General features: G+C 39.0%; 1 protein-coding gene across 3 annotated transcripts; it reads left to right on the top strand.

Moving 5' to 3' along the window:
* Positions 1 to 6,331: 6,331 nt before the first annotated feature.
* thbs2a (thrombospondin 2a) lies at positions 6,332 to 23,645 on the top strand. 3 transcript variants are annotated; one of them, XM_042010955.1, is made up of 23 exons: positions 6,332 to 6,712; positions 7,008 to 7,071; positions 7,252 to 7,802; positions 8,204 to 8,288; positions 10,525 to 10,724; positions 11,968 to 12,108; positions 12,195 to 12,288; positions 12,626 to 12,796; positions 13,515 to 13,691; positions 15,143 to 15,316; positions 15,672 to 15,799; positions 15,904 to 16,056; positions 17,260 to 17,478; positions 17,557 to 17,664; positions 18,409 to 18,568; positions 18,671 to 18,789; positions 18,875 to 19,109; positions 20,426 to 20,653; positions 20,747 to 21,018; positions 21,094 to 21,191; positions 21,275 to 21,414; positions 21,944 to 21,974; positions 22,296 to 23,645. In XM_042010955.1, the coding sequence occupies exons 2-23, from the start codon at positions 7,008 to 7,010 to the stop codon at positions 22,297 to 22,299; spliced, it is 3,552 nt and encodes a 1,183-aa protein (XP_041866889.1). In that variant the 5' UTR covers positions 6,332 to 6,712; the 3' UTR covers positions 22,300 to 23,645. The 3 variants fall into 3 exon arrangements, with proteins under 3 accessions (XP_041866889.1, XP_041866888.1, XP_041866890.1); XM_042010954.1 differs by having other exon boundaries at positions 7,005 to 7,071; XM_042010956.1 differs by lacking the exon at positions 21,944 to 21,974 and having other exon boundaries at positions 6,333 to 6,712; positions 7,005 to 7,071.
* Positions 23,646 to 23,875: the final 230 nt, after the last annotated feature.

The raw sequence follows: 23,875 nt of genomic DNA, 5'->3' as shown, positions 1-23,875 counted from the left end.
CTCAGAAGTGAAAATGCAACTGTGAGAAAGAGGGTGGAAGCAATTGTTCTAAAGTAATCACCAACCTATTAACCTAAATGTTGCTAAGTATAATTTAGTTAATTTGGGGAAATACTATTACTAGCTTCTTTTGTTCTCATTTTATGCACTTTTCCCATATTTATTTGAAGCTAAGAACTAAACCGCAACCTCTTATTTCAGATCTGCCATTTGGGTTTTTTGTTTATGTTCAGCTCCAACAGTTCAAATACACATCTGGGAATAAGTCTCAGACCTCTGAATGAAATAAAGTCTGATTGCGTCACTGTCATAAGCAATGCTGCATGAAACTGGCAGTGTTTGACCCCTTACTGAACATGAACAACCAACAACCAAAGGAGATCTCGGATGCCACCATCCTCCAACAGTCCTTTAGGCAACAAAGGAAGTAACAAGATTCCCGCTGTTCATCTGTCCACTCAGGATATTGGCTGAGCACACAAATATAGATGTCTGGCAGGTTTAGATTTAGAAAAGAATCAACATGTTTTGTTCTCTCGGCTACAATAATACTGAAAAGCTCCTTTGATGTTGTTGGATCACAAGCATAATATCGCGCAGGAAATATTGGGTTTGTTGGATTTATGAATCAACAGCTCCCATCTACATAGGTCACATGTGATCCTTTGAGAGGAGAGTATTGAGCACTAAAGAAATGCCTGGTCCAAGCCAAGGTACCTCCATCTATTTTCTATACCCACTTATTCTAATGCAGGCTCTGGAGCTTATTCCAGCAGCGATAACCAAGAAGCAGGGTACACCCTAGACAGGTTGCCAGTCAATCAAAGTCAAGCCAAGGTAATTGAGCCATTTTTACATTAAAACTGGAATTAGACACTTAAAAGGAAATGCTGTATCCCAGAAATCTTTTATATTTATAACTTTACTGCAGGTTAGGTGATACTGGTTCTCCTGTAGATCACCGTAAGACTCTTTATTATAGTTCTCACCTTCATGATGAAAATTTAGGATGACTAACAGACGACATTAGCCTCTTAAGAGCCAATAGAATTTTCCTGGAAAGCGGAAAAGTCAAAGTGAAAGTCTCGCTGTAAAATGAGCATCCTGTCGAGTAGCTTGGGTGTTGTAAAGTACTAGCTGTGACAATCCATCTCACTTTGAAAGGAAATTCTCTGTATGCCCTGATAGAAATAAGATCCCAACTTCCTGATGTTTACACAACGCAGATATTTCAGTTAGTTAAAGGAACTGATCTTTTGCTTTTTTTCTTTCTTTCTTTCTATCTATCTTTTTTTTTTACTCACTCAAGATTTATTTCTGAACAAAAGCTGTTTCTCTTTTCTAAAGCCGTCTGTTGCCCAAAGGTTTTAGTTGGCGGTTTCTGTGGTGTTGCGCCATCATCTACAAACCAGCTGCTTTGTCGTCTGGTCAAGGCAGAATGAATATTTGTTCCAAAGTTTTCAGAAAGAAAACTTGCTGCAGACATATGTGTTTACATAGAGGGTAAATACACACACAAAAAAGACAAAAAAAACAAAACAAAAAAAAAAAACAAACAACAAATGAAGTCACTGAGGGTGAAATGTATCTGTCCAGTATTAGGCAAAAGAAGCACTATAACATTGTGACAGGAAAAATTGCTACTGTGTGGGTAAAAATAACACTTGTCAGCACCAATGATAGAAGCACAGTAAATTTTTTTTAGCTAAAAACCATTAGCCTGGTTCCACCTTCCCTCAGATAGTACTAATATGAGATATTTTACAAGTAACAAATAATACTGGCAGCTATAAATGTCTCACTCTGTCATACCATTATTCTAATAGAGTCTTAAGGTTCCTTGTTTTCATAGGTATAATGGAGGAAGAGCCTTTAACTATCAGGTTCCTCTCCTGTGGAGGCATCTCCCAGTTTCAGTTCAGGAGGCAGATGCCAAAACAACTAGAATATTGGACTTAAAACCTTCTTATTTAATAAAGGTTTTTTTTTTCTTCTGGCTGAGGTGGCCCTGAAAAACAATTACTACAAGCCCAGGCTGCTGGGAGACCTCAATATAATAAGTACCTCTACTGTCCTCTGCTCTCTTTTTATCTCCATGCATTGATGCCTTTGTGTGTTTAACTTTTTGTGTTTAAAGTATCATACTTTATTGTATGTCGTTGCTCTCCTGTCCCTCTCCTGCAGTTAAGTCTCCCTAACTGGTCAGGGTATAGGACTGCCTTCTTAAAGTTTAAAGTTTAGCCCTGAGGCATCACTACATTAAAAACAGACATTATTTTGTTACAAAAATTACTGTATGGGCTCAGAAACACTTCTATAAATCACTGCCTGTGTACACCATGCCACCTACAAACATGGGTCAAAGCTGTTATGCAAAAAAGAAGCCACGTATGAGCATGATTCAGAGATGCTGCTGTCTTCTCTGGAAAAAAAAAAACTAATTAAAAAGGGACAGACACAAAGTGGAAAACTGTTCTGTGGTCAGACAAATCAAAATTTGACATTCTTCTGGGAAATAATGGATGCCACGTCCTCTGAGCTCCAAGGGAAAGGCACAATCCAGCTTGGTATCCATACTCAGTTTAAAAGCCTGCATCTCTGATGGTATGGGGCTACATTAAAGTCTATGGAAGTGGCAACTTCCACAAATAATAAAAAAAAAAACATCAGTTCTGAAAAGTATATACAGATTTTAGGGAATCAAAGTGATGTCTTTTTCAGGAAAGATCTTGCTTATTTCATGCAAAACAGCAATATTATTTATTATTTATTATAACAGCATGGCTCCATAGCAGGAGAGTCCTGGTGCTGCATTGGTCTTCCTACAATCCAGAGTTTTCACTAGTTGAAAGTGTTTGATGCATCATGAAACATAAAATAGGATGAAGATGACCCAGGACCAGTAAACAGATAAATGTTATATCAAAAATGGAACAACAAAAGGTTCAGCAGCTGGTTTCCTCAGTTCCCAGATGTTTACAGACTGTTGTTAAAAGAAAGAGAAATGCTACACAGTGGTAAACATGGCCGTCACATCTTTTTTAGTGTGTGATGTTCCTGTGTTGTGAAAAGAATATTCTGCACATCTCATTGGGCAATACGGGTGAGAGAGGGAGACAAACAAAAAAAGAATGAAAAACTACAACACTAGCACACTGTCTTGCTCAATGCTAAATCTTTCTTTACAACATTTCATCAGCTATATTCAAGGATGATGGTCTGATGACTACAGTTTTATTCTCTCTTTTTATCGTCATTTGATGCATGTTGTTATAATCAAATTTAGTATGAGAAAATATTTTCCGTGGAATAAAAAAATGTTTCACTTTCAAGATTTGGTACATTTTCTATATTTCTATGTAAATAAAGCCGATGTGTCCTGTGCTAAACCTTCTTAATAAGGTGCTACATGGCATGATGATCAAATTGAGCTTGGTGTTGTAATAATCATATATATATATATATATATATATATATATATATATATATATATATATATATATATATATATATATATATATAAAATGGAATCAGGAAAATAAAACTGATTTGTCCAAAGAAAGAGCAGGAGAGTATATATTACTAAAGACAGAAGAGTTTTCTGATATAACACAGCACATCAACTGGTTTTCCATTGCGGTTTTTGATTTGCACTCATAAGATGTGAATAAAAAAATAATAAAAATCTGAAAAGAAGAAAAAAAGAAATTCCACTAATGGGCAAAAAAAAAAAATATGCCTGTTTTAAAGAAAACTTATTATACATTAGAGGGAATGGAAACAACTTTTGGAATCATGTCTAATCATGTCTAACATGGATTACCTGCCACATGAGCCAGCAAACAAGACCAACCAATGTCATCCCAGAAACCGGTATAACATCCCAGATGTTCCCAGAGATTTCATTCATTCCTGAGGAAGAGATATTTCAATTTTATTCTGGATGTCCATCACAGTTTTTTTTTTTTTGTTGTTTGTTTGTTTTCTTTTTCCTTCTTAAAGTTTTAGTCAAGTTCTTTGACTGAACTGAACCCTGAGCATCGTTGACAGTACTGACAGCCTCTCGTGACACTGCACAGCAAGTTTATTTACTTCACAACAGTCAGTAGAAACTTATCTGATTCATGTTTCATGATTCATGTTTTTATTTTTTTATTTATTTATTTTTTGTAGCTTTTCAAGAAATTTGCTTAGATTGCTAAACAATACAGTGGTAGTCCAGTTATTTAAAAGTTTTCTTTTATATTCCCCTCAGGGCGCAATTATAAACACATAATTCTTCTACGTGTCTTTCGCATTCTCAGCATTCTTATGTCTAGGCCGCCGTCACCATTATACTTCAGCCACATCATGCTCCAAGGTTCCCAGCTGTCCAGTACTGATGATAAAAGGGCAGACTCAACTTCATCCTATATAGGCTATTAAGTTTTGCCTACTTACACACAAAAATCCATGACAGCTACCAGCAACCATGCTGAAAACTATATGGTTACAAATGGAAGGAAACAAGCCTCTTTGGCTTTAAAACAGCAGAAACTGTGATGCTGTAGCTGCATTAAGTTAAAAGCAGCCCCTATTGTAGTTCAAATATATGTGCAATGATGACAAAAACTTTTTTTTTCAGAGATTTAAATCCTTATTGAACAAAATACTTCAGTTGTCTTGCAAAGTGAGCTGTCATCCCATTTGGGAGATTATGCAAGCGTGTTTTACAATGCCAGTCATTCTGGCCAAATTTCTTTCATTGGCATTACTCAGCTTCTGGCATGAACAAGTAAAATGAATATATGCTGAAAAACTTTACAAATTAAGATTATTCATACCTCTCTTTTTTTGTATTTTGTATTTTGATCATTCCACTATCCAATGTTTTCTATGAAGGCTGGGAGATGTTTCATGTGTCACTCTCTCCTTCTCTTCTCAGTGCTTTTAAACATTTTAAGTGCCAGGTTTGCTCTGCTGGATTGTGGTCCTGAGTCACACTGAACCTTTGTGTGTGTTAAAAACACATAAACCTCCATGGTGAAGTCACAGTCTGGAGAGGAGAACTGGAAACTAGAGTTGTTTATCAACCTAACTGACATCAATCACCTTTGTTTTATTACTCTTCCAGATTTCTGGTGTTTGTGGCATTAATGGGGGAGTCAACGTGTTTGTCTATGCATGAATCTATGCTGTGAAGCAGGAACGGTCTGGATTGTGATGAGGTTCAAATTACCCAGAAAATCATCAAAACTACTTTCAAAAGAGATGGAAACATGAACTCCCTTTGGAGGGAGATGTTTGTTCTTCATGCTGCTTAGGAGACTCTTTGTTGAAAATAACTCTTTGTTTTTTCTCACCTTTGGTTTTTCTCGTAGTTAAAAACCTTGTACAGATAAAACAAATGCATATTCTGCAGCTCTGGACTTAGACGTGGTGCTGAGGATGCCAAAGTTGACCCTTTTTTTATCTACTCATTATATTAAATCTTTTAAAGCCTTATTTTGTGGTTTTGACAATAAACATGCATAAACTAATGTTTAAAATATGTCTGAATCTGTGGAACCTCCTCAGTGTTGTTGCATATATCTGGATTAATTTTTTTTAAAAAAGTTATAGGATATAACCAGATCCAATGGAACTGACAGGGAATCTGTAGTGTTTTTAAACTTTTCTACCCCTGACAGGTTTAATCTGCTAAATTCTGGCCACCATAGATGCTTTTATCAGCAGTAGGCATCATTGTGTTCTTTTAATTGTTCACTCCTGTTTGTAATTTTTGTCAGGTTGTTGAAAGGAAGTCAACCCCTTTTGGGTAAATAAAACCAGCTAAAAACTGTTCTTTAACCCTTCTTTTTTTCCTTTAAATTGAATGCACATTTCTATTTGATGCAAACCCTCCCCGATTTGTATCCCATCCATGTGATGACACAGCAACAATGACAATTCCCAGATATACGACCAAAATCATCTGTAAGTTTCAGTTGAATTAAATACATTTTTATGATCTATTTTTGTGTCACATTACAGACATGACTAGGATTTGCGTTACTGATATTTTCGCATTTTTGAAACTACAAAAAGTTGCAAACCCGCAGGCGACCATTCTGACAACTCTGCTGGACTGTTGCATATTTAAGTTAAACTGTATTTGCTGCATTCATTTGGTTTTTGTAACTTGACCGGAGAAAATAAACCCATGTCTCCCGCTGAGAAAGTGACTCAGCTGCTGCAGACCCAGTTAGAAGGTGGAGGCAGCGGGAAGGGGACGCGCGGGCATCAAGGTCGGAGAAAGTAGAGGAGGGGCTACCCCTATCCCCCCAAACCAAGCTCAGCGTGCGAGCGCAAATAAGAAAACTACGCAATCGGAAGATAATTATGTAACTGTGTTTTAACAACTGACCACAAAACGTTCGTACTGTGATTGACAGGCTCTCCGCCAGCCTCTGCATATAAGACGAAGGAGGAGGGAGCGCAGTCGCTGTTGCGCCTCAGGTCCTCCAGACCGTGGATGTAGTGAAACAAAGTGGATTTAAACTTCTTTTTTTAACACAAAGGCTTTGCAGGGAAAGACCCTTTCTCATTAATTTAATCCTTGATTCAAACCATCAGATAGGTATATTTACATTTTTTTTCTTTTTTTGGTTTAGTTTTTGTTTGTTTTCTTTTTGTTCTGTTTTATTGTTGCTGGACATCAGTCAGACTATAAAACATAAATTAAATTTGTCTGGTAAGTTGGGCTTCATTATTAATCATTTACCGGTCGATTGTATGTCTTCATTGTTAATGTGTGGCTAAACAAACCCTCCTGTGTTGTATATAGTTTATTTAAAGTTGCATTGTTTATTTTAACCTGTATTGTAGCATGGCAAGGTCATATTATAGACTGTTCGTTACTGTTTACACTATTAATTGGATAACTAAGGCTGTAGTGAAGCATCAGCATCTGACTGTGGAGGTCAGAAAATGAAAAACAGAAAAGAAAGAAAGACTCTAACAGACACTTTATTTATTATATAAAGAAGATGATACTCAGGAGAAGCCTCTTCTTGTTGCTCCTGTCCATAATCAACCAAGCAGCCCCTCAAGGTGAGTAGATTTGTCATTCTCAGAAATTAGTGTTAATGTATTTTTTAACTGAGACTTGCTGCTAGAGTACACTACCATTCTGATTGTTTTTCCAATTTGGGATTCAAAATCTTTTCTTTTCCTCTTAAGTGACAAAACTTTCCATTTTCATTCCTTCATTCCACATTATCTGATGTATAGATGAAGAGCCGGAGGAAGAAACATTTGACTTATTTGAAATCAGCCACATTACACGCAGGACTCTGGGGGCCAAACAGTTTCGGGGCCCAAACGCTGACGCCCCTGCCTACCGCTTCATCCGCTTTGACCACCTGCCTTCAGTAAATCCTCTTACGCTAAAACAAATACTGCGTCAGATCCAAAACAATGAAGGCTTTGTGTTCGTGGCCAGCATTCGCCAGGACCGCGGCACGCGTGGCACTCTGATCGGTCTGGAGGGTCCTGATGGCAGGCGGCAGTTTGAGATCGTGTCCAATGGACGTGCCAACACTCTGGACCTCATATACTGGGTGGACGGCTCGCAGAACGTGATCTCGTTTGAGGATGTGGACCTGTCTGACTCACAGTGGAAGAATGTCATTCTCCATGTTCATGGGGAGAATGCGGACCTGTATGTGGGCTGCAGCCTCATCGACAACATCGTCCTGGAAGAGCCCTTCTATGAGCACCTGCAGCATGAAGGAAGCCGCCTGTATGTTGCTAAAGGATCCATTCGAGAGAACCACTTTAGGGTAAGATAGTAACCATGTCTTTGTGGTAAATGGTCAAAGATTCCCTAAAATCTGGAAACCGTCTGTACAGTATTTTTCACCTCTCTAAATACAAGACTGTGGTCTTTACTTAGCTTGTGATGACAGCTCTGTTTAAATAACAATTACCAAAGAGTAAAGACTAACAAGGTTCTTTTTCATAATATGGCTGAGTACTTCTGTGTTGCACTGGAGTTTTTGTGTTGAAAACACTCCATTTTTAGACTTTAAATATCCCCTTTTGTGCGTAAAGTTGAGGGTGAAAGACTGTTATAAGATAAGAGTAACTTTCCACCCTGGAGTATGAAATTGTTGGAATTGCAATGTGCCCTTGAAGCCAAAATATCTATCAGAGATAATAACCACATTTTCCCACTTAACAGGGCCTTCTTCAAAATGTGCAGTTCATCTTTGACACATCAGTGGAAGATATCCTCCTGAGCAGAGACTGCAAGTTTGATAAGAAAGGTGAGAATGGAGTTTTTCTTTGGAGGGATGTTATCATAAAGCTGTTTAAAACTGCACTCATCCAAGAGTCCCTGCAGGGCTGGAGGGGTGGAAACTATTTCTATTTTATATGATTATCAGAACCCAAAAGATGAGTCAAACTAATTATATTTACGAACTGTTTCAAGCTTGATACCTTGCAGATGTGATATGGAAACTCTTTCTCATGCAAACCCCCAACAATTGGCGTCTGTCTTTTGTTAAGTATAACCACAGCAAATAGTTTTAGATTGCCTCTTGACACCTTCTGTATGTATTTAGCCCCCTTTTTCAAAAAATTGGGTCAGAAAGCTTGCAAATTTGATACGCAGCTAGATCTCCCCACCATTGCTTCATGTTTCCAGAAACAGCAGTGTGGATGCAGTGGCTGGAGTTTGGGCAGTGCACAAAAGGAGATACAGATGCTTACATTTATTTCCATTGGCAGTAGATTTGGGATAATACCCTGGGAAAGAAAATAGAAAAAGAGAGAGTGAGGGCTATACTGTAGAGCACAGAGCTTTTACTTCCAGCTGCTCACACATACACACACATGCAGCTAGTGAGGTCATAAATTGGCTGATTGGGTTGCTTTTCTCAGCTGAAGTTGTGCTCACATGAAGAACAAAGACCCTGTGACCCTCAGCAGGGATCACACAAGAGCACATGTGAAGATACAGATATCCAAGTAAATCTGCTCATAACCATTTTCTGCAAGGGCACTAGATCTGGAAACCTTGAGTCTGGTGTGCTGTGACAAACTGAATCCATACGCTGTGTGCGATGTTGCGCAGTGTTGCATTTCTGTTATCGCAAGATGAACAGAATTCCAGCTGAAGGAGTTTATTTGTTTAACAAAAGTTGAAGTCCTAAAATTGTCTGTATGCTAGCTGGTGCAGGTTGAGCTTCTACACTGTTAGAGTTTAATGCCAAAGTCACCCATAAACCCACACAACCCACACTCATAAAATGTGTCAAACTGGACATTAATAAGCAACATTAAAATTAGGGTGGCTTTTTGGTCTTTTTTTTTTATTCTTTCCTTTTTGTACGTTGACAAAACAGAAAATGCCTATCAGGGAGAGGAAAAATGTGTGAATGCTTTCACAGACGAGCCCTCTTGAGATTTGAATGATTCCAGCAGACTGAGGAGGAAATAAAACATAGTGGAACATCACTGGGCAATTTGGATGACTTCTTGATTTAGAGTCCCCAGCCTGCTATAAATCTTCACCAATTTACATAGCTAGGTCCAAACCAGTTGCAGAAATGGGCAGTGCTTCAGCTGAATGACGGGCATTCCACAGGACTTTGATATGTGTCTTATGTGTGATTATTTTTCTTAAATCCTTCACTGATGCAGTTCAATAGTTTAGGATGCTAATTGAGTGTAAAATGATGGGGTGAAGTGAGGGAATGTGGATAGTTATTATGTCACAAGGTTCACTGAAAACTCCACCCACAAAAACTGCCCTGTCCTGCTGTGTGACTTGTATTTTTTTGCCTGTCTGTGTTGTGCAAAGATCACAGCTGGTAGACACGTTACCCTTGGCTGGACTTCCTGCTCCAGATGTGTTGATTGTGCAAAGAAAATTTGACATTTAGCCCATCAAACAACCCCTGTAGTTAAAGACTGTGCTATTTTCCACTGTGTGCACTTAAGTGAAAGGTGAGTAATGGATAAGAAGCTGCAGCTTAGTGGTTTTCACACACTAATTGAGACAGAGGTCCCTCTAGTGCCTGATGAGCTGTAAGGACCATAGGTTTTTATAGGTTCTGTGTTCACTTCAGCTTGTTGGAAGTGTCCACTCTTTTAAAAGTTGAGGCAGATTTAAGGTTGATGTAGCTTTTTCCATCACAAGAAGAACAGCCAGATGTGTGCTCAAACAGTGCCATGCTCTCTGGTCCTCCCACAGCTGGCCCTGCTGTCATCTCTTGCAGAAAGATTTACTATCATCATCTCAGACAGATACATTTTAAAATCAAACATTGCTGCTGACCACACATCTGGTTTTGGGAAGGTAACAAACATTGCATTTACTACGTAGTTGTCATCTTTTAGCCTGTTACAGGAAAACAGGAAACCACTCTGTGCCCTCATCAGAGTCTTTATGTTATAACCATAATAGTGTCTTCCATCACTGGTCTGTGTTGCTGATTCACATAATTGCTTTTACCTTAATTGCGTTGTTTTGTTTTGGGTTTTTTTTTCTTTCAGATGATGAAAATGCTGTTAGTGGGAGCACAAAAATGGTGGATGTAGCAACTTCCATCACTACAAACAGTATAGGTCAGAAGACAGATGACCTGGGTGCAGATATGTGTGAACGCTCCTGTGAGGAACTTAGCACCATGTTCCAGGAGCTCAAAGGCCTGCGCGTTGTCGTCAGTAATCTTATTGACGGCTTGCAAAAAGTGGTAAGTCATAAAAATGACAAATGTGGTTAACCAACTGATTTTCTCGAAGGTGGTGTAAATCAAACCTAAACCTGACTTGTGTTTGTTTTAGAAAAGCTGCTGCCCGTTTTGCTGTATTTTACAGTCCAACTTCTGTGATGAATGTCTTTAAATAAGGGAAGGAATTTTGCATTTTGGAATAAATGACAAAGCTCTGTGCGACAGCCAGAAACTAAGAAGTTTGAATTGGGTTACTAGGTAACCTACATTGGTTTGAAAGCAAACAGTTAGTAGCCGCAGGTCTGTTTATAGAGTGGCCTGTGATGGCTGAACCCATTTGACTCCTGCTATCTGTGGCAGCATGAGTCAGACAGATTTTATGACATGTTACATGTGGATATAGGAAGTGTTCCCCTGGCAGCGAATGGGTCCAGTCTAATGTTTGGCTTTGTTTAAACAGCTCATGTGTTTCCTCTGGGAGCCTCCCAGCAATAAGAGAGTCTGGGCATGAACCTTGGGGGAAAAAGGAAAAAAAAAAAAAAAAAAAAGAGGCTGGTATGAGAAGGGTCCCTGAGGCTCTTCCAGACCGAGTGGTGTCTTAAACTCTTGCGTTGCACACTGCTGTTTCCCTATTCGGACATTCACACACTTATTCAGACAAATCTTTGGCAGTAGCTTATCGACTGACAGTTCCCAAGTGTTGAGGAGTCCAGCCAGAGTTCCCCTGGTTTCCAAGTCGGTTGGAGGTTGTAACTTGAGTAACATAGCAGCACTTTCAGTGGTTTGTTTTCCTAAAGGCAATGTAGATGTAGAGAAGTTGAATGTCTTGAAAACTGCAAAGTATTAATGTCACCCCAGTTGAGTAACTTTTTCATTTGGTGTAACTTTTTAATTTTTGCATCCCCAGAGGACTGTACATATGTTGACAAGATAAATGTTTTAAAAACATTACAAGATGCTAAATTTAGCATGGACCACATTCCCACATTCCGTTTATTTTATTGACAATTTTAATAAACTTTTAGTGGATTATACTTTCATCTACAACAGCACAACAGGATGACTGTTCTGCAGGAGACGCAAATACTCTTCCTCTCACTACCAGCTGAAACGTAACCTATCAAGTGCTTCTAAAAAAATCTGCCTGTCAGCAGTTAAATCACTCTACCCACCAGCGGCCATATAGCTTTATCACTGCATGAGTGTGTCCTAATCATTTCTCACTATCAACTCCCTGACTGCTAATCTGTTGCTGTGTGTTCAGACAGAGGAGAACACAGTCATGAAGGAAGCCCTCAGGAGAATGAAGGACTCTAAAGAGAAAAACATGTGCTGGCAGGACGGCCGCCTGTTTGAGGACAAGGAAGACTGGGTTGTGGACAGCTGCACTAAATGTACCTGCCAGGTACTTCCAAGTCATGTGGAATTATGCAAATTTACTGTGGGTGTTAATGACTCTGATATATTTATAACATTCATTGATATTTGCAGGAGTCTAAGATTGTGTGTCATCAAATTACATGCCCACCAGTGGCCTGTGCCAGCCCCTCATTTATTGATGGCGAGTGCTGCCCTGTGTGCATGCGTAAGTAACTGAAACCTCTTCATCATATAAAGTCACTTATGCCTGCTTTTTTTTAATAAATAGTGTGATGTGCCATAAAAAACAATATTCCATGCATGTTAAACTTTAATACCACAGGACTCTTGCAGCCAGTTTGTCTGTGGGAGTCAACCGCATATTTACTGACACTAAGAAAGGCCGCTGTGGGTTATGGAGATGAAGTCATTTGATAAACAGGCCGACATTAGGAATAAACACTTCAGTCATGATCTTTTTTCAGTGCTTTTGTAATTGGGTTAAATTTTTGTATGGGGAGAGTTTCTTGTGCAAGAAACAATGAAGATGTTGCTTTTTTCAGCTAAAGACAGTGAGGATGGCTGGTCCCCCTGGTCAGAGTGGACAGAGTGCACCGTCACCTGTGGGATAGGAACTCAACAGAGGGGACGCTCATGTGATGCAACCAGCAACCCCTGCACAGGACCATCTATCCAGACCCGCAAGTGCAGTCTGGGCAAATGTGACAGTCGTGGTATGGACATTTTTTCTTTAATAAGTCTTCTTGCTTAGTTTGAATAGTAGTTTTGTGACTCGTGGTGTCGTGACATCTGCGTCAAATTACGTGTGTTTGACCCTGACAGGAATGTAAAACAAACATTTGTGTAGGATATGTCAGGGTGGAACAAAACAACAAAAAAAGGTGGCGTAGCTCAGTTAAATATGAGATGAGATCCTTCAAAAGTGCAAAACACTGAGTTCACATCTCCATAAATCTTGACCTATCACAGTGCGACTGTGTGTGAGTGAAGAGCTGGATCTCATGGTTGGGTTGTGGGGTGTGTCCAGTCAAAGCTAATTCCAAATAAATCACAGGCCAAGAGGGTGCTCAACAATCCCATGACTCACCGCTGTCCTCTGTGCAAAATTATAAAATATTAATGGATCTTAAAATTGGTTGCATATGCAGAGTGGTGATTTTACTTGCAGCTAATTTTTCAGTGGATCTGTGTGAGTGACTGAATCAGTCTAATCACTAAGAGATAGTTTACCCATAATGACATAAATACTGGTGCAAGCATCTTAGAGCATGTTTGTAAGTGAAGCGTCGCGGTTTTTACTTGTAGAAAACGTGGTGGCTGATTTTCTGTATTTCCTTCTGTTACAATTTGACTGAATAGAAACCAAGAGGATGACACTAACATGTTTGTTTTGGTGATGTCTGCCTGATCTGCTGGATGTCTCATACCCAGTTCGGCAAGACGGAGGGTGGAGTTTGTGGTCGCCTTGGTCGACTTGCTCTGTGACCTGCGGAGAAGGACAGATCACTAGGATACGCCACTGCAACGCTCCTGTGCCACAGCTTGGGGGCAAAGACTGTGAGGGAAGTGGGAGAGAGACTCAAAGCTGCACTGCCAAGCCATGTCCAAGTAAGTTTCTCAGCTCTGGAGAATATTCCTCAAAAGCAGTATCTATGTTAAAGTGGCTAGTGTGCCCATGTGTACGACAGTCAGTTTCCTCAGGCAGCTTAAGACTGTGCTCCTGTCAGTCTTTCAGGAAATGTCAATGAAAAATTGGCTCAGTATGTTTTCTCTTGAAGTATAAGGTTTCATAATTCTGTCTGAGTCCACCTCTGAGTTGTTTGTTTAGACAGTATGAGTTTAAATTTCTGAGCAATGGATTACAGTACCTTCAAAGAGTATTCACCTTTTTCAGAATTTTGCCTGTTGTTGACCTGTCTTGTAAAGGTGAAAAATGAATCTCCTCCCTGTAGACTGGCGACAATTTCAGCTGCATGTCTCTGCTTTTGTTTTTATAAGTTTGGCACTGGGATTGTTGCCCATTCTTCAAATCAAAACTTTTCTATTTCTTATTATTCACAGTAGTCTTTAAGTCACATCACAGATTCTCAGCCATATTGAGCCCTGAGTTTTAGCCAGGCTTTTTTAAAAAGAAATTAAACGTGTCCGCTTGAATCACTTAACTGTTTGTCATACTTAAAAGTATCCCACTGAATCAGGTTTTCCTAAAGAAGTTGCCCATCTTTAGCACCAAACACAAGTCCCTCAGTTCTATTTCCCAAGTCTTACTGTCATGATACTGCCACCACCATGCTTCACTGTGTGGATTGTGTTTGCTGGATGCTGGATTTGCAACTCATCTTTAGTTTTCAGAGAACAACATGCAATTTATGTAGCAGAATACCATCTCCTAAATGTTTGTAGAGACAGATTACTGATGTTTGGCCTTATTAAATCTTACATATTCTAGTCCACTGCTGAGCTTTGCAGCTCCTGCAGGGTTACCTGGCTTATTTGTTACCTCTCTAAATTAATGCCCTCCTTGTCTGGCCTGTGGTTTTTGGTGGCATGCCTTTTCTTGGTAGGATGGATTTAATGATGCTCTGTGTTATTTTCAGAGATTTTGGTATATATTGTTTTAAACCAATCTTAATTTTCCTGTTTGTAGATCTCTGATAATTTCACTGTGCTGTTTGGCTGTCGGTGCCTCCTATTTGATTGTGTTTCAGAATCTGGAGCTTTTTACAAGTGATGGGATCAAATGGCACATTATACACAGTTGGACTTGATTGAATTAAAAACTAGTTGATTCCTAATTGTCAGCAACAAATACTGAATTAAGGCTTCAAAAGCAGAAGAATGAATGTATGTGTATGCTTTATTTTTGAGTTTCATATTTCTAAAAAAAATATTTTTTTCATAATTATGTTTTGATTTAATTGAACTACGTTGGAGTATTTTGTGTAGGTTCATTATATAAGTTTCCAAAGTGTATTATTTTTAAATACAGGTTAATGCAAGAAAACTAGAAAAATATACTTCTTGATTGTCCTAAACATTTAATGTGTGACTCTTTTTAGTCGATGGTGGCTGGGGACCATGGTCCCCATGGGCAACATGTTCAGCAACATGTGGAGGGGGAGTCAAAACTCGTTCACGGGAGTGCAACAGCCCCAAACCTCAACATGGTGGCAAGAAGTGCATTGGGGAGGCCAGCGACAGTGACAGCTGTAACAAGGAGGACTGTCCCATTGGTGAGCACAAGTCAACAGGCTCCAACATTGGAAAGTTGGTTGAGCTACCATTTTAGTTAAATTTGTGTCACCACAAGGTTGACGTTTGTGGCTTTATGTCAAACTTATTGTTTAAATTCCCACAAGACTGTTAGCTATTATTCTAACACCCTAAACTAGAGGAGGGTCATTAGTATGTTAATAATAATAGCACAACAGTTTGGAGCTACAGCTGATTTATTTTTATTTATTTATTTACTTATTTGGAATAATTAAAAATTTAAGTTAAATTATTTAAGAGACAAACTAGACTGATATGTTAATGTTCACAGAAATTTTCCCCATTGTCCTCCTTGTCATATAACTCCCCTCACAGATGGCTGCCTGTCCAACCCATGCTTTGGGGGAGTGGATTGCAGCAGCTCTGCTGACGGGTCATGGGAATGTGGTCCATGTCCTGCTGGTTTTCGTGGAAATGGAACCCACTGTGAGGATATTAATGAGGTGAAACTTACCGCTCTTTGTGGATGCATAAGCCATGCTGATTTTGACACTTAATTTATTCATGTGTTTGCATTTTGCTGATGTTGTTATTTCCTCTCTCGCAGTGTGACATGGTGTCTGATGTTTGCTACAAAGTGAGTGGAACGCAGCGTTGCGTCAATACTGATCCAGGTTTCCACTGCCTGCCCTGTCCAAAACGCTACAAGGGCACCCAGCCTTTCGGTATGGGTGTGGAGGCTGCCAAACAGAAAAAACAAGTGAGTGTTTTTTAATCTTGTTTGGTGCCTTTCATAGACTACACGTAGGTTGCTGTGGCTGTCTTGAAGAAGTGAGAAAGAGTATCCGGTAAGAGATAAATTGTGGACCTATAGCTCCAGGCAAATTGTCAAAAGCAGCTGTGTGGATTTTTGTCAGATTGACATTTATACTTGACTAAAGCACAAACTCTGATGATTTAGAAGCCTAATTTCTACAGTATTGGAGAGGAAGCCCTGGGTCATTTTATATGATTTTTTCTTATTTTGACCCAGAATCAGCAAGCAGAATGAGTAGGAGGAGGGTGGGGTAACTTTTAACAACAAACATGTGTTATACAGGTCAAATCAGTTCTTTGAATTGCATTTTCATTTAGATGTTGAATGGATGCATCCCAGAAACATTAAATGAGATCGTAACTGTTACATGTTTACTGCAACAGTAGGTAATATAACATGTCATGTATGTCACACTTGAATGGGTCACATCTGTTTTCTTCTTTTTCATGATCACTGAATTCTCTGAGTTCCTGGAAAACTGAAAAGCATGCTGTGCATCCTCTTGCTTGACATTACTCATGGACCATTTTGCCATTCTTCAGTCTGTGCAGCTGCCTGTCTGTTATTTGATGTCCCAGTTTCCCTAATGGACTTGAGGAAAAGGGATTTGTCTCATTGTTGGCATTAAAAAGCTCTGTTTCACATCTTTGATCAAAGGCCGGTTCTTGCTGTCATTTTCGGCTCCATGAGTTCATGGTGAGGCATCTGAACTGCAGTTAGGTTTATCTTCTGGTAATAAGTGGCAGCTGTGAATACCTTGGGCTCCAGTAAAGGCTCAGCAGTAGATCATAATTAGATGTATGATGGCATCAAATAGGATCTCATAAAATCAACTGTGCCTAGAAGTCCCCTTGCTCTGGCTCTTTCCAGAATTCCTCCCTTAACCCATCACTTTGATTTAAAGTTGTCTTCAGTTAAAGGGGCCCTCTATAAAGAGAGCTCCCAGGAGTGGCGGCAGAATAACTGTTTTTGATTTGAACGCGTCATCGGGGGCTGACAACAAAAAGAAAACTATGTATAGAACTGATAATAAAGCTATCGAGGGCTGTCTTTTGGGGTTTTTTTCTAGATAAAAGTTCAGATCCAGACTTTTCGAACAGTTGTACATCTCATAAACAGTCCTGTTTCTTTTCTTTGTTTCTTTAGGTGTGTGAGCCGGAGAACCCATGTAAGGATAAGACCCACAACTGTCACAAATATGCAGAATGCATCTATATCAGCCACTTCAGCGACCCGATGTACAAGTGTGAGTGTCGTACTGGTTATGCTGGGGATGGCTTCATTTGTGGTGAAGACTCAGACTTGGATGGATGGCCCAATCAGAACCTCGTGTGTGGTGTCAACACCACAAATCACTGCAAGAAGGTAAGATATGTTTACGCTGCTTATTCTGTAATGAACCGCAGCTTCTCTGAACTCCAAAATGTCTTTGTAAAATTTCAGGATAACTGCCCTAACCTCCCAAATTCTGGACAAGAAGACTTGGACAAAGATGGCCAAGGAGACGCTTGTGACAAGGATGACGATAATGATGGAATTCTGGATGAAAGGGTAGGTAAATTTTTGTCACAAAATTTATCAAGAAAGTAAGTATTATTGATTTAATAAGATGCACTAAAAAGTCTGATTTTACTGTAGAAATTATTAAACATAGTCAATCTTTATAAGAGTTCAACAAATCAGTTCAGTGAATCACTGCACAGCGAAACTTGAAGTTCAGGTTATGTAAGAAAGAAGAAACTGTTCATCTCCAGATGTGCTGTCTAAAAGAAAAATTGTTTCTCCAAGTTATCTTGAAAAATGATTGTTTGGACAAAAGTAAAAAGCCCTTCTGTCAGAAATTTGACATATAATGTGGCATCATGCCTGTTTTGTTTTACAGTCTTAGAATATTGAATTAGTAAATAATGATAACTGGCAAACATTGAAATACTAATTACAAAAACTGCTCAGGTGTCTGGGATTTTTTTCTAGGGAATTTCTTTATAAATATCAAATGAATGTTTCATTTGCCAGTAGTTTGTTTTCTATGCAATTTCTAGCACTGTATCCACTGTACTCTTCTACACTTTGAAGAGCTCGATAGGCTTTTATGGTGCTATTATATTAAGTTATTACTATTTTTTAATAAAGACTTTTACCCCCCACCCCCCCCCCCCCCCAAAAAAAATATTTGAGTATTATTCCCTGGAGTTCAAAGATTAGTTTTACTTCTGCAAATTACTCCTCCTACTCCTCACGTAGACCTAGCAGATGTTAAACAACTCATTAGTAAACATCTTCTTTCTGCCACAGGACAACTGTCCCCTCCTTTACAATCCTCGCCAGTTTGATTTTGATAAAGATGAAGTTGGTGACCGCTGTGACAACTGCCCCTATGAACACAACCCTGCACAAATAGATACAGACCACAATGGAGAAGGGGATGCCTGTGCAGTGGACATTGATGGAGATGGTAAAGTAGCCATGCTTGAATCAGGCATCTAAGACAAGTCTAAAGTCTAATTCTAAAACTTAAAATCAAACAAAAATGTCTTTTTTTTTAAATTCCCCTCAGAAATCCTAAATGAGAATGACAACTGTCCCTATGTGTACAACACTGACCAGAAGGACACTGACATGGATGGAGTTGGTGACCAATGTGACAACTGTCCATTGCTTCATAACCCTGACCAGGTTGTGCCCGACACTGCACATGATGATACATATCAGTACAGTTGGTGCAAGAAGTGTTGATACTGATATTTGTATTCATCAACAGACTGATGTTGACAATGACCTGGTTGGAGATCAGTGTGACAACAACCAGGACATCGATGAAGATGGTCATCAGAACAATTTAGACAACTGTCCCTATGTGGCCAATGCCAATCAAGCGGATCATGATAAGGATGGAAAAGGAGATGCATGTGACTATGATGATGACAATGATGGTATACCCGATGACAAGGACAACTGCAGACTAACACCCAATGCAGACCAGCTGGACTCTGATGGTATGGATGTAGCATTTAAGGTTTAGAGTTCTCACAAGGCACCAACTCACTGTTGGCCACTCCCTCCCAAAATCTCAATTTATAATGAACTTTCTGGAAATTGCAATCTCTGGAATACCATTAGGAATACCTACAAAATGGTGGGTCAGAGACTGTCCATGTAAGTTGTGTGTATGCTGTGCAAGATGGATAATTTAAAAACTCTTGAAGAACTAATTTAATTCCATGGGAACCTTAAACAATGCAGTGGTGGCTGCAAGTTGGGGGCTTCTGAATCATCCAGCTGCTGTTGTTTTGCATACATGTCTGCTGGTAGCGACACTTTATTAAATATGAATACAAAAATGCGAGGAGTTCTAAAATTTTCATGCTAAAGTAAAATTAGTTTTTAACATAAGTTAAAGGTTGTACTTGCAGCAAACTGTCAATAGTTGCAGTGGCTTAATGTTGCATAAGTACTACTGAATATAATTTTGCACAATGGGAGTCACTTATTGAGGCTATAATGTTACTTTATGATCATCTATAGCAAGATTTGTATAGTCCAGTAGTTTCTCTTTGCTTGCTGAAATACCTTGTCCTACAGATTTTATTATTTGCCTTCTTCCAAATGTTTAGAAAATGGTTTTAATGTAGCAGGTGTGAAATATGGTGACAGTGGAAAGTCAACATCGGGGCTGGTACCGGTGATGTCATTCTACATGACTTTAGTGAGCTAGCCAGAAGGGCACAAGCCAGGTTGTGAAGTTTTTATTTCTTTTAGGCTGAACCATCAAATCCACACTGCCCAATATATGTAAGGTTACCTGGAGTTTGTGCAGCTGTCTGGAACTAGAAGCAGAGCAGAGAGAAGAGAGCCATGAACATGATGCTTTCACATTCTTCAAAGCTTGTCAGATAGTGTTTATTTGATAGAATTGTTTCAGCGCCTTGTGCAACAACAAAGCTGGTGACAGGAGGGAGCTAGTTACTTCCAGCCAGCGGTCCTCATTAGCCCACTGCATTCTTTCCTCGCTGAGTTCCTGGCCTGCTGTCTAATTTTAATATACTTCAGGTTTCACAAAGTTACAAGTATCAGAGGAAGCTGTCACTACATGAAGAGATGGCTGATTTGCTTTAGTCATAATGACAATGCTATTAAAGTCAGTTTCTCAGGAGGAATTATTTTCCATTCATTTTTCATTTGAACTTGGAGGAGCGCCTCAACAATCTCTGGAGTGGGAGTACTATAACACTCACATATGCTGACAAATATTTTTCAACCTAAGCAAAATTAGGTCAACCCTATCGTTATGTCTTTGTTTTTTTCTCAACAGGGGATGGAAGAGGAGATGCCTGTAAAGATGACTTTGACAATGATAACATCCCAGATATCCTTGATGTGTGTCCTGAGAACAATGCCATTAGTGTAACAGACTTCAGGAAGTTCCAGATGGTCCACTTGGATCCTAAGGGAACCACTCAGATTGATCCCAACTGGGTGGTCAGACACCAGGGCAAAGAGCTGGTTCAGACTGCCAACTCTGATCCTGGTATTGCAGTAGGTGAGCAGCACAGTTCAACACGTTGGCGTTTTTAAAAGATTTGTAACTGCTTGACTGTACAGAACATCTTTATTTTTCTTTACACCACCACAGGTTTCGATGAGTTCAATGCAGTGGACTTCAGTGGGACAATGTATGTGAACACAGACAGGGATGATGACTATGCTGGCTTTGTTTTTGGCTACCAGTCGAGTGGGCGCTTTTATGTCGTGATGTGGAAGCAGATCACACAGACTTACTGGGAGGACAAGCCCTCCAAAGCCTTTGGCATCTCAGGTGTGTCACTCAAAGTTGTGAACTCAACCACGGGCACTGGTGAAAATCTGAGGAACGCTTTGTGGCACACAGGCAACACTGCAGGACAGGTGGGCTACAGTCTAAATGCTATACAGTCTGTTTTAAAGAATGCATTAATCCTCAGTATTATATAATTTACATAGGTGCGCACTCTGTGGCATGACCCCAAAAACATTGGCTGGAAAGATTACACAGCTTATAGGTGGCATCTCATCCATAGACCAAAGACTGGCTTCATAAGGTAATGTCATCAATCCATAATCCTAATTTAAAAACCAATCTCAGTGAAAAATAACAACAGTTCATGTTGCCTGTGTTGTGCAGGGTTGTGGTCTATGAAGGCAAGCAGATCATGGCCGACTCAGGACCAGTTTATGACAAGACATTTGCTGGTGGCAGGCTAGGTTTGTTCGTCTTCTCACAAGAGCTGGTTTTCTTCTCTGACCTCAAGTACGAGTGCAGAGGTAAGTTAGAGCCACAAATACTTCTGTTCTCTTTTAAGGAAAATATCTAGTGTGTGTATATATATGAAGTGTTACATACAAGAAGGAACAATGCAAGCTTTCTTTTTCTTTGTAAGTCGTAAACTTTAAGTTCGTTTTTTTTTTTTATTTGTAATTTTTCAAATTGTAAGAAAATACAACCACAGACTGCAGCAACAGGATACAGTAGAGTGCACCGTTGTCACTAGAAATGATCTATGGTCAATAACAAGTAAGAATTTTTTATTAGATAATAGTTTATTAGGAATTTTTTTAATGTAACTGAGAAGCTATAGAGACCTTTTCTCCCACTGCGTTAGTCACCGTTTTTTGGGACTAACGCTGGGATGTATGCATGTGTATGTTGTGTACAGCAGTTAGTATATAATGTGGTTTGCAGATGTTGATACATGTACTATACAAAGATCAGAAAATGGGAGAGAAAACCCTCCCCATGTTTAATGTATGTGATTAAAATCTTTAAACCTTCAACATCTTTTCCAAACCTCAGATAAGCCGGAGTTCCCAACAGTCTTTACAAGGTAAAGATTAGAAGGGCTTTGTTTTGTATGCTGTCTGAAGCACGGAAATTATGCTATGTTTCTGCTTATTAGCTTGCCCGTGTACAATGCCCCAGATGCATTGTGTAAAGCCTTGTGTCCAAGGACTTGAGATCTTTTACTGAGTACTAAACAGAGGAAGAAAAGCCTGCAGCATTTTTTTTTAACAATTACACATTTTTTTAATGCTTATGTTGCACATATCCTTCCTGCACCCTGCCACTTTTGACTGAGAATCTCACTGAGTGTCATAGTTTTGTTTCTAAATGTGGCCGTAATGGAACGTGTTTTCTCTTTTGGCAGATAACTGAATCAAGTTGGGCAGGAAAACATCAGAGGACAAAAGACAAGAATCTCTCCAAGTAAATATGACATCACCTCTGAAGCCATTTAAACTCAAATAGGACTTTGCATACTTGCAATTTTTTGCATTGATCTATTGACTGGAGGAGATTTTCCTGGTGATTTATACACATTTCTCATTCTGAGAGAGATAACCTGATGACAATGAACCTGTTTTTAAAAAGCCTCTGCAGACTATCTAACTATAACTAGTGTAACTATTCTACATTTAAAAGTCATTGTGCAACCACTTACGTATGCGATTCCCTACAGTTTCCTATTTGCTGCAACTTCTAAATGTCCTGTAACTCCAACAGCTGCTCATACTGCCCCAGACAAACATAAGTTGTAACCAAAAGCTTAGTCATTTAGCTCTTCACTATTTCTCCTCTTTCTTCTCATCCTGAATGTGTTTTTAATGGAGAGCTTGGGTGAACAATTTCAACAGTGCCAAAGATGTTTATACTAAGTCTGTACTATAATTTCTTTTGTAAATTATTTAAGCTCTGCCTGTTCTGTTTGTTGGCATTTTTTGCTAGTTTGTAAATAATTTATTTATTTGTTTACACTGATGCATATAACTGAATATCACAAACGTCAAGATAACGCATTACAATACTGCAAGATTATTAATGTTGTGCACTTCCTTTAGTTTTTTCTAATCTTTCAGAGGAACTGTGGCAGAAAGTTGCTTTAAAAATTATTACATCCACAAACACAGCGGATGTTTATGAAGGTGACAGATACAGTTAATTCTATTTGTTAAGTTTTCAGAGAGATATGTCACTTTAGTACTGGTGTAATACCTTTGATTGCCCCTATTCCATGTCTGTAAGACATTATTAAGGGTCATTCGTCTAAAATGGCTGCTACACTTTTTGTTTTTAAAATACCTGATCCTGAGTGAATCCAGTGTTGTGCACCAAATGACTTGACCTGACAGTCTGAGGTTCATCTGTAAATTTGTCTGTGTGTCAAAGTCATGAAGATAAAATACAGTGAAACATTTTATACAAATACTTTTTCACTCATATGTTAGTTATAAGTGTCATTTATGGATGTTGTGAAACTTTACAGTGTTGCTGGAAAAGCTTCCAGATGAAGGTCTTAGTGTGACTGTACAATGTGGGTCAAGGACATGATTGTCTGTATATTATTCATGTCCTTGTTTTGGTTTTCATCTTGTTCATTGTCTTGAAAGTCTATCATGCACAAAATTTAAATGTTTTTGTAAACATGTGTTGTTAGGTACACATTTTCTACAGACATTGGAAGATTGTTCTGTTTCATAAATAAAACACTTCTACACCACTTGACTGATTATGTGCATGACAAATGAAGCATTACTGAGACTCTATGACCATTGCAGTCATAGCATTTAAGTTTATTAAAAAATTGAATACACATTTAAACACATCATTCATATTCCATTTTTTTTAACCAACTTGTGTTGTGGTCAGTGAGAAAAATACAGCACACATACACTATATGGCTGTATTAGAAATATGGTTAACTGTTCAGGTAACATTCAATTGTAGGTC

This window comes from Melanotaenia boesemani, chromosome 16 (assembly GCF_017639745.1).
Source record: "Melanotaenia boesemani isolate fMelBoe1 chromosome 16, fMelBoe1.pri, whole genome shotgun sequence".
NCBI lineage: Eukaryota > Metazoa > Chordata > Actinopteri > Atheriniformes > Melanotaeniidae > Melanotaenia > Melanotaenia boesemani.
This window is presented reverse-complemented; position numbering and strand designations above follow the sequence as displayed.